At 50.7% G+C, this 9,429-nt stretch overlaps 1 protein-coding gene across 2 annotated transcripts in view; it reads right to left on the bottom strand.

The window, feature by feature from the left end:
• The window catches only part of CHRDL2 (chordin like 2), a 61,294-nt gene extending 52,120 nt beyond the window's left edge, over positions 1-9,174 (bottom strand). Inside the window, exon 1 of one of the 2 annotated variants that reach the window (XM_060235035.1) lies at positions 8,843-9,174. In XM_060235035.1, the coding sequence (XP_060091018.1) occupies positions 8,843-8,924 (82 nt within the window). In that variant the 5' untranslated portion in view covers positions 8,925-9,174. The remainder of the gene's footprint in view (positions 1-8,842) is intronic. The other variant, XM_060235036.1, reaches the window with a different exon arrangement.
• Between the last annotated feature and the right edge of the window lie 255 nt (positions 9,175-9,429).

Here is a 9,429-nt window from a genome sequence, read left to right as displayed (position 1 = left end):
CCCAGATAAGAGAGCTCTGGCTGACCCAAGGCCATTCCAGCAGGTGCAAGTGGAGGAGGGGGGAATCAAACCCGGTTCTCCCAGAGAAGAGAGCTCTGGCTGACCCAAGGCCATTCCAGCAGCTGCAAGTGGAGGAGTGGGGAATCAAACCCGGTTCTCCCAGATAAGAGAGCTATGGCTGACCCAAGGCCATTCCAGCAGCTGCAAGTGGAGGAGTGGGGAATCAAACCCGGTTCTCCCAGATAAGAGAGCTCTGGCTGACCCAAGGCCATTCCAGCAGCTGCGAGTGGAGGAGTGGGGAATGAAACCCGGTTCTCCCAGATAAGAGAGCTCTGGCTGACCCAAGGCCATTCCAGCAGGTGCAAGTGGAGGAGGGGGGAATCAAACCCGGTTCTCCCAGAGAAGAGAGCTCTGGCTGACCCAAGGCCATTCTAGCAGTTGTAAGTGGAGGAGTGGGGAATCAAACCTGGTTCTCCCAGATAAGAGAGCTCTGGCTGACCCAAGGCCATTCCAGCAGCTGCGAGTGGAGGAGTGGGGAATGAAACCCCGTTCTTCCAGAGAAGAGAGCTCTAGCTGACCCAAGGCCATTCCAGCAGCTGCGAGTGGAGGAGTGGGGAATGAAACCCTGTTCTTCCAGAGAAGAGAGCTCTGGCTGACCCAAGGCCATTCCAGCAGCTGCAAGTGGAGGAGGGGGGAATCAAACCCGGTTCTCCCAGGTAAGAGAGCTCTGGCTGACCCAAGGCCATTCCAGCAGGTGCAAGTGGAGGAGTGGGGAATCAAACCCGGTTCTCCCAGATAAGAGAGCTATGGCTGACCCAAGGCCATTCCAGCAGCTGCAAGTGGAGGAGTGGGGAATCAAACCCGGTTCTCCCAGAGAATAGAGCTCTGGCTGACCCAAGGCCATTCCAGCAGCTGCAAGTGGAGGAGTGGGGAATCAAACCCAGTTATCCCAGATAAGAGAGCTCTGGCTGACCCAAGACCATTCCAGCAGCTGCAAGTGGAGGAGTGGGAAATCAAACCCGGTTCTCCCAGAGTCCGCACCCTTAACCACGACACCAAATTAGCTCTTCTGCTTAGAGGGGACATTGCTCTGTGGAGGGAAATTTCTGCTGGGCACTCCATCATTCCCTTGGGGGACAATTCCCACAGGCTACAATGGAGAATTGATCCACAGATATCTGTGGCTTAGGGGATCGGGGTGTTTTTAAGGCATAGGCTCCAAATCTGCAGCGTAGCATGCAACATCTCTCCTCAAAACAGCCCCCAAGTTTCAAAAAGATTGGACCAGGGAGTCCAATTCTTTGAGCCCCCAAAGAAGTGCCCCTGTCCCTCGTTATTTCCAACGGAGGGAAGGCATTTAAAAGGCACACGGTCCCTTGAAATGGGATGGCCAGAACTCCCTTCGGAGTTCAGTCATGCTTGTTACACACCCTGGCTCCAGGCTCCGCCCCCAAAGTCTCCTGGCTCCACCCCCAAAGTCTCCTGGCTCCACCCCCAAAGTCCCCAGATCTTTCTTGAGTCAGACCTGGCAACCCTAGCTGCCTCACTACCATGACGCAAATTGCAGCATCTCGCAAGAAACTACGTTGCTCCGTAAGAGGCAGTGTGCCCACGGGAGGGGAGGAGGGTCAAAGGTCAATAGTAAATAAAAAGAAGCCACCTTGGAAGCAAGAATTCATGTAAAAAAAAAAAACACTGAATTTTATTGAAAACCATGCCCGGTGCGTGGGAGTAGGCGAAGTAGCTGGCGGCCTGGGGCGTCACCTCCCTGTGGGGCACCGTTTAGTATCCCCTCCCCCTGCCTGCTCTCTCCTTAAAGAGGAAAGCAGCCGGGCTGCACAGCTTCTCTAAGCTCCAATCCAATCCAAATACCTTTATTGGCATCGAAATAAAAAATACAACATAGCAAGTTTACATGGGGTTTCAGCTGTAAAAACCAGTCAAAGGTCAAGAAGGGGAACGTAAGAGAAGCCATGTTGGATCAGGCCAATGGCCCATCCAGTCCAACACTCTGTGTCACATAAGAACATCAGAGAAGACACATTGGATCAGGCCAATGGCCCATCCAGTCCAACACTCTGTGTCACATAAGAACATAAGAGAAGCCATGTTGGATCCGGCCAATGGCCCCTCCAGTCCAACACTCTGCGTCGCATAAGAACATAAGAGAAGCCCTCTTGGATCAGGCCAATGGCCCCTCCAGTCCAACACTCAGTGTCACATAAGAACATAAGAGAAGCCATGTTGGATCCGGCCAATGGCCCCTCCAGTCCAACACTCTGCGTCGCATAAGAACATAAGAGAAGCCATGTTGGATCAGGCCAATGGCCCCTCCAGTCCAACACTCTGTGTCAGATAAGAACATAAGAGAAGGCATGCTGGATCAGGCCAATGGCCCCTCCAGTCCAACACTCTGCGTCGCATAAGAACATAAGAGAAGCCATGTTGGATCAGGCCAGTGGCCCCTCCAGTCCAACACTGTGTCACATAAGAACATAAGAGAAGCCATGTTGGATCAGGCCAGTGGCCCATCCAGTCCAACACTCTGTGTCACATAAGAACATAACAGAAGCCATGTTGGATCAGGCCAGTGGCCCCTCCAGTCCAACATTCTGTGTCACATAAGAACATAAGAGAAGCCATGTTGGATCAGGCCAATGACCCATCCAGTCCAACACTCTGTGTCACATAAGAACACAAGAGAAGACACATTGGACCAGGCCAATGGCCCCTCCAGTCCAACACTCTGTGTCACATAAGAACATAAGAGAAGCCATGTTGGATCAGGCCAATGGCCTCTCCAGTCCAACACTATGTGTCACATAAGAGAAGCCCTGTTGGATCAGGCCAATGGCCCCTCCAGTCCAACACTCTGGGGCACATAAGAACATAAGAGAAGCCATGTTGGATCAGGCCAATGGCCCCTCCAGTCCAACACTCTGTGTCACATAAGAACATAAGACAAGCCATGTTGGATCAGGCCAATGGCCCCTCCAGTCCAATACTCTGTGTCAGATAAGAGGAGCCATGTTGGATCAGGCCAATGACCCATCCAGTCCAACACTCTGGGACACACAGTGGCCAAAACACACACACACACACACACACACACACACACACTGTGGCTAATAGCCACTGATGGACCTCTGCTCCATATTTTTATCCAATCCCCTCTTGAAGCTGGCTATGCTTGTAGCCGCTGCCACCCCCTGTGGCAGTGAATTCCACATGTTAATCACCCTTTGGGTGAAGAAGTACTTCCTTTTATCCGTTTTAACCCAACTGCTCAGCAATTTCATTGAATGCCCACGCATTCTTGTATTGCATGAAAGGGAGAAAAGTACTTCTTTCTCTACCTTCTCCGTCCCATGCATAATCGTCAACTTCTCCCATGTCACCCCGCAGTCGACATTTCTCCAAGCTAAAGAGCCCCAAGGGTTTTAACCTTTCTTCATAGAGAAAGTGTTTGTTGCTAGTCTTTTGCTCCCTGATCGTTATGGCAGCCCAAAGGTAGTTTGCAACCAGGCTTGTGATATTGGAACATCGGTCAGATAATAGAAAAAAAAAATAACTTCACTTCAGGTAATCCAGAAAAATTAGACAGAATAGGTTGGATTATGCAGTCCCGCACTTCCCCATAAAAATCACAATGAATTAAGACATGGGTGACCGTTTCAAGGTGCCTTCCATTACATGGGCAGACTCTATCCTGATAAGGGTGCCTTCCTTTACATAGAAAGACTCTATCCTGATAAGGGTGCCTTCCATTACATGGACAGACTCTATCCTGATAAGGGTGCCTTCCATTACATGGACAGACTCTATCCTGATAAGGGTGCCTTCCATTGCATGGGCAGACTCTATCCTGATAAGGGTGCCTTCCTTTACACGGACAGACTCTATCCTGATAAGGGTGCCTTCCATTACATGGACAGACTCTATCCTGATAAGGGTGCCTTCCTTTACACGGACAGACTCTATCCTGATAAGGGTGCCTTCCATTACATGGGCAGACTCTATCCTGATAAGGGTGCCTTCCTTTACACGGACAGACTCTATCCTGATAAGGGTGCCTTCCATTACATGGACAGACTCTATCCTGATAAGGGTGCCTTCCTTTACACGGACAGACTCTATCCTGATAAGGGTGCCTTCCATTACATGGGCAGACTCTACCCTGATAAGGGTGCCTGCCATCACATGGACAGACTCTATCCTGATAAGGGTGCCTTCCATTACATGGGCAGACTCTATCCTGATAAGGGTGCCTTCCTTTACACGGACAGACTCTATCCTGATAAGGGTGCCTTCCATTACATGGACAGACTCTATCCTGATAAGGGTGCCTTCCTTTACATAGACAGACTCTACCCTGATAAGGGTGCCTTCCATTACATGGACAGACTCTATCCTGATAAGGGTGCCTTCCTTTACATAGACAGACTCTACCCTGATAAGGGTGCCTTCCATTACATGGACAGACTCTATCCTGATAAGGGTGCCTTCCATTACATGGGCAGACTCTATCCTGATAAGGGTGCCTTCCATTACATGGACAGACTCTACCCTGATAAGGGTGCCTGCCATCACATGGACAGACTCTATCCTGATAAGGGCTGTCAGCAAACCTCCGAGACAATACCGCTGAGGGTAGAACATCGAGTCTTGCTAACATAAAAGAGCGGCGTAACTGGGGTGAAGTATCCTGGGAAAGGTAGGCATCAGGCAGCCCATGATCTGGGAAGATACCAAATGCGAAAGAGGAACAAGTTTTATGTCCAGAAGAACAAAGGGACTGTTTCTCAATATCTAAGATCCTCTGTTTCAGGATTCTGAATGCCTGTGTTTCACTTAGCATACAGAGGTTATCCAGGGGTACTAGGGTTGCCAATCCCCAGGTGGGGGCAGGGGATCCCCCGGTTTGGAGGCCCTCCCCCCATTTCAGGGTCATCAGAAAGCAGGGGGAGGGGAGGGAAATATCTGCTGGGAACTCTATTATTTCCTAGGGAGATTTATTCCCATAGAAAATAATGGAGAATTGATGCGCAGGTATCTGGGGGGGGGCTGTTTTTTGAGGTAGAGGCACCAAATTTTCAGTATAGCATCTAGTGCCTCTCCCCAAAATACCCTCCAAGTTTCAAAAAGATTGGACCAGGGGGTCCAATTCTATGAGCCCCAAAAGAAGGTGCCCCTATCCTTCATTATTTCCTATGGAAGGAAGGCATTGAAAAGGTCTGCCGTCCCTTTAAATGTGACGGCCAGAACTCCCTTTGGAGTTCAATGATGCTTGTCACAGCCTTGATCTTGGCTCCACCCCTAATGTCTCCTGGCTCCGCCCCCAAAGTCTCCTGGCTCCACCCCCGAAGTCCCCAGATATTCCTTAAATTGGACTTGGCAAGCCTAAGGGGTACACCTATGGAATGTATTTTCTTCTGGATCCGACTATAGCAAGTGGAAATGAAGGCTCAGGCAGTTTCTCTAAGCTCGGCTACCGAAGGATGGCCCTGGAGGTTCCTTCCAACTCTACGATTCTATATGGCCAGGGCTTTTTTTAATTTTGTAGCAGGAACTCCTTTGCATTTTAGGCCACGCCCTCCTGATGTAGCCAGTCCTCCAAGAGCTCACAGGGCTCTTCTTACAGGGCCTACTGTGAGCTCTAAGAGGTTGGGCTCCATCAGGGGTGGTGTGGCCTAATAGACCAAGGAGTTCCTTAAGGTTGCCAATCCCCAGGTGGGAGCAGGGGATCCCCTGGTTTAGAGGCCCTCGCCCCACTGCAGGGTCATCAGAATGTGGGGGGAGGGGGAGGGAAATACCAACTGGGCACTCCCTATGGAGACCTATCCCCATAGGAAATAATGGAGAATTGATCCGCTGCTATCTGGGGCTCTGGGGGGGGCTGTTTTTTGAGGTAGAGGAACCAAATTTTCAGTACAGCATCTAGTGCCTCTCCCCAAAATATCCCCCAAGTTTCAAAAAGATTGGACCAGGGGGTCCAATTCTACGAGCCCCAAAAGAAGGTGCCCCTATCCTTCATGATTTCCTATGGAAGGAAGGCATTGAAAAGGTGTGCCGTCCCTTTAAATGTGACGGCCAGAACTCCCTTTGGAGTTCAGTTATGCTTGTCACAGCCTTGCTCCTGGCTGCACCCCCAAAGTCCCCAGATATTTCTTGAATTGGACTTGGCAACCCTAGAATTCCTGCTGCAAAAAAACCCCAAGCCTGTATAAGGCATTTACTGCCATTTATCTGTCCACTCTGAAGCTTCAGCCAAGTGCTTGCAGGGACAGCCCCTTTCCCCCTCCCCATTCAAGCCACAGGGAACCAGCTGCTGGCCATGTTTCCTGTGGCCCCGGAAGGGAGGACCAGAACCAGTGGGTTGAAATTAAATCATAAGAATTTCCGGCTCAACATCAGGAAGAACTTCCTGACCGTTAGAGCGGTTCCTCAGTGGAACAGGCTTCCTCCTCGGGAGGTGGTGGGCTCTCCTTCCTTGGAGGTTTTTCAACAGAGGCTAGATGGCCATCTGACAGCGATGAAGATCCTGTGAATGTAGCGGGAGGCGTTTGTGAGTTTCCTGCATTGTGCAGGGGGTTGGACTAGATGACCCTGGAGGTCCCTTTCAATTCCAGGAATCTATGATTCCTCAGGAGGTGGTGGGCTCTCCTTCCTTGGAGGTTTTTAAACAGAGGCTAGATGGCCGTCTGACAGCAATAAAGACCCTGTGAATTTAAGGGGAGGTATTTGTGGGTTTCCAGCATCGTTCAGGGGGTTGGACTAGATGACCCTGGAGGTCCCTTCCAACTCTATGATTCTATGATTAGGAAGAGCTTCCTGACAGTGAGTGCAGTTCCTCGGTGGAACAGGCTTCCTCCTCGGGAGGTGGTGGGCTCTTCTTCCTTGGAGGTTTTTAAACAGAGGCTAGATGGCCATCTGACAGCAATGAGGATCCTGTGAATTTAGGGGGAGGTGCTTGTGATTTTCCTGCATTGTGCAGGGGGCTAGACTAGATGACCCTGGAGGTCCCTTCCAACTCTATGATTCTATGATTAGGAAGAACTTCCTGACAGTGAGTGCAGTTCCTCAGTGGAACAGGCTTCCTCCTCAGGAGGTGGAGGGCTCTCCTTCCTTGGAGGTTTCTCAACAGAGGCTAGATGGCCATCTGACAGCAATGAATTTAGGGGGAGGTGTTTGTGAGTTTCCTGCATTGTGCAGGGGGTTGGACTAGATGACCCTGGAGGTCCCTTCCAACTCTAGGATTCCATATCTCCCGCCTGCCTTCAACTGGATGGGGTCTGCCTCTCACTTGGCTCCTCAGGGCCCCAGGATCACTATGGTGACCCCTTCCAGGAAAAGATGCCAACGATGGCTGAGAGCGAGCTGAGCCTCTAGGGGTACATGGGCCCCCCGTTCAGTTGCCTGGGCTGGAGAACCACCCGTGAGGAGCTAAGGCTGAAGGAAAGAGATGGACACGAATGACCCAGGTTCTCTCATAAAGAGGGAGCCCAGCAAAAGCCTGAACTCTAGTTCCTGTCCCACAAATCCACAGTGATGAATGCTATCATGTCAAAGACAATTCTCTCACAATGATGAGTGGAATGAGCCATGCGCCTTTACAGCACAGTCCACCCAGAGCATCTCCAGTAGCATGCCTGGTGGAATGAATGGATTAGTATTCATTTCAACGGGTTTGGGGTTGCTGGAGAAGGAGGAGGAGGAAGAGGAGAAGGAAGAGGAAGAGGAGGAGGAGGAGGAAGAGGAGAAGGAGGAGGAGGAAGAGGAGAAGGAGGAGAAGGAGAAGAAATTGATATTGGATTTATATCCTGCCCTATATTCTGAATCTCAGAGTCTCAGAATGGCTCACAATCTCCTTTACCATCCCACCCCACAATAACAGACAGCCTGTGAGGTAGGTGGGGCTGAGAGAGCTCTCCCAGAAGCTGCCCTTTCAAGGACAACTCCTGTGAGAGCTATAGCTGATCCAAGGCCATTCCAGCAGCTGCAAGTGGAGGAGTGGGGGAATCAAACCCGGTTCTCCCAGATAAGAGAGCTCTGGCTGACCCAAGGCCATTTCAGCAGCTGCAAGGGGAGGAGTGGGGAATCAAACCCGGTTCTCCCAGATAAGAGAGCTCTGGCTGACCCAAGGCCATTCCAGCAGCTACAAGTGGAGGAGTGGGGAATCAAACCCGGTTCCCCCAGATAAGAGAGCTCTGGCTGACCCAAGGCCATTCTAGCAGCTGTAAGTGGAGGAGTGGGGAATCAAACCCGGTTCTCCCAAATAAGAGTCCGCACACTTAACCACGACACCAAACTGGCTCTCAAACTAGAAGAAGAGGGGGCGGGGAGGAGGAGATTGGATTTATACCCCACCCATCGCTATCCAAAGGAGTCTCAGGGCAGCTTCTGATCTCCTTTCCCCTCCCCTCCCCACAACAGACACCCTGTGAGGCAGGGTGAGAGAACTCTGACAGAAACTGCTCTTGAGAGGAACAGCTCGGCGAGAACTTGCAACTGACCCAAGGTCGCTCCGGCGGGTGCAAGTGTAGGAGTGGGGAATCAAACCCGGTTCTCCCAGATAAGCATCTGCACACTTCACCACTACACCAAAAAGGCATACAGAGGTAATTTGAGCGCCCAAAAGGAATTCCTAACTGGCTCGTCTGTACAGTATAAAACCACTAGACGACGTTTTCTGCTTTTCCATTTCTGCTGGGTGCAATTGGATAACATTTCTTGCAATGTAAGGTAGACATCTCGCTCTCTCCGCCCTCCCCTCCCCTCAAGGGGCCGGATCCTTCCCTATGCCTTCCCCATCCCCTTTGGACCTCCTGTCCTAGGTACTTACCGGCTATCGCCTCTGCTTCCGAAGCCAGAGAAAGAAGCAAGAAACCTAGGCCAAAAATAATCTCTCTGATTTCTGCAAGCATTCTTCTGTTCAGGGGAGGATGGAGGGGGGAAAGAGATTCCAACCAGCACTTTCTCTCCTGAGAGTTTCCAAAGAGCAGAGAAAAGAGCCAAGCGGTAGTTGTGGAGTTGGCCTGTAGAGACAGTAGAGGTGAGAGCAAAGGAGATGCTCTACGGGCAACTCAGCCCGAGCTCCGTCTGATGCAAGCCTTCTACAAAGGCGCCTCCTTTGGGGAAAGCAAAGAACTAGGTTGTGAGATGTGAACACCGTCCTTTTAAAATCTTTCCCCCACCCTTAAATTTTCTTAATCAGAGAAGCAGGAGGGGCGGAAGGCTGAAACTCTTTAACCCTTCCTTCCCTAGGAATTCTCTCTTCTCTTTCTTCCTCTCTTCCTTCTTCCCCCCCCCCCACTCTCTCTTCATTTTCTTCTTTTCTTCTTTCCTCTTCCATCTCTTCATTTTCTCTCTTACACATTTTTCCTTCTTTTCCCTCTCTTCCATTGTTTTTTCCACTTCCTTCATTCCTTG

This window comes from Heteronotia binoei, chromosome 3 (genome assembly GCF_032191835.1).
Source record: "Heteronotia binoei isolate CCM8104 ecotype False Entrance Well chromosome 3, APGP_CSIRO_Hbin_v1, whole genome shotgun sequence".
Taxonomy (NCBI): Eukaryota; Metazoa; Chordata; class Lepidosauria; order Squamata; family Gekkonidae; genus Heteronotia; species Heteronotia binoei.
This window is presented reverse-complemented; position numbering and strand designations above follow the sequence as displayed.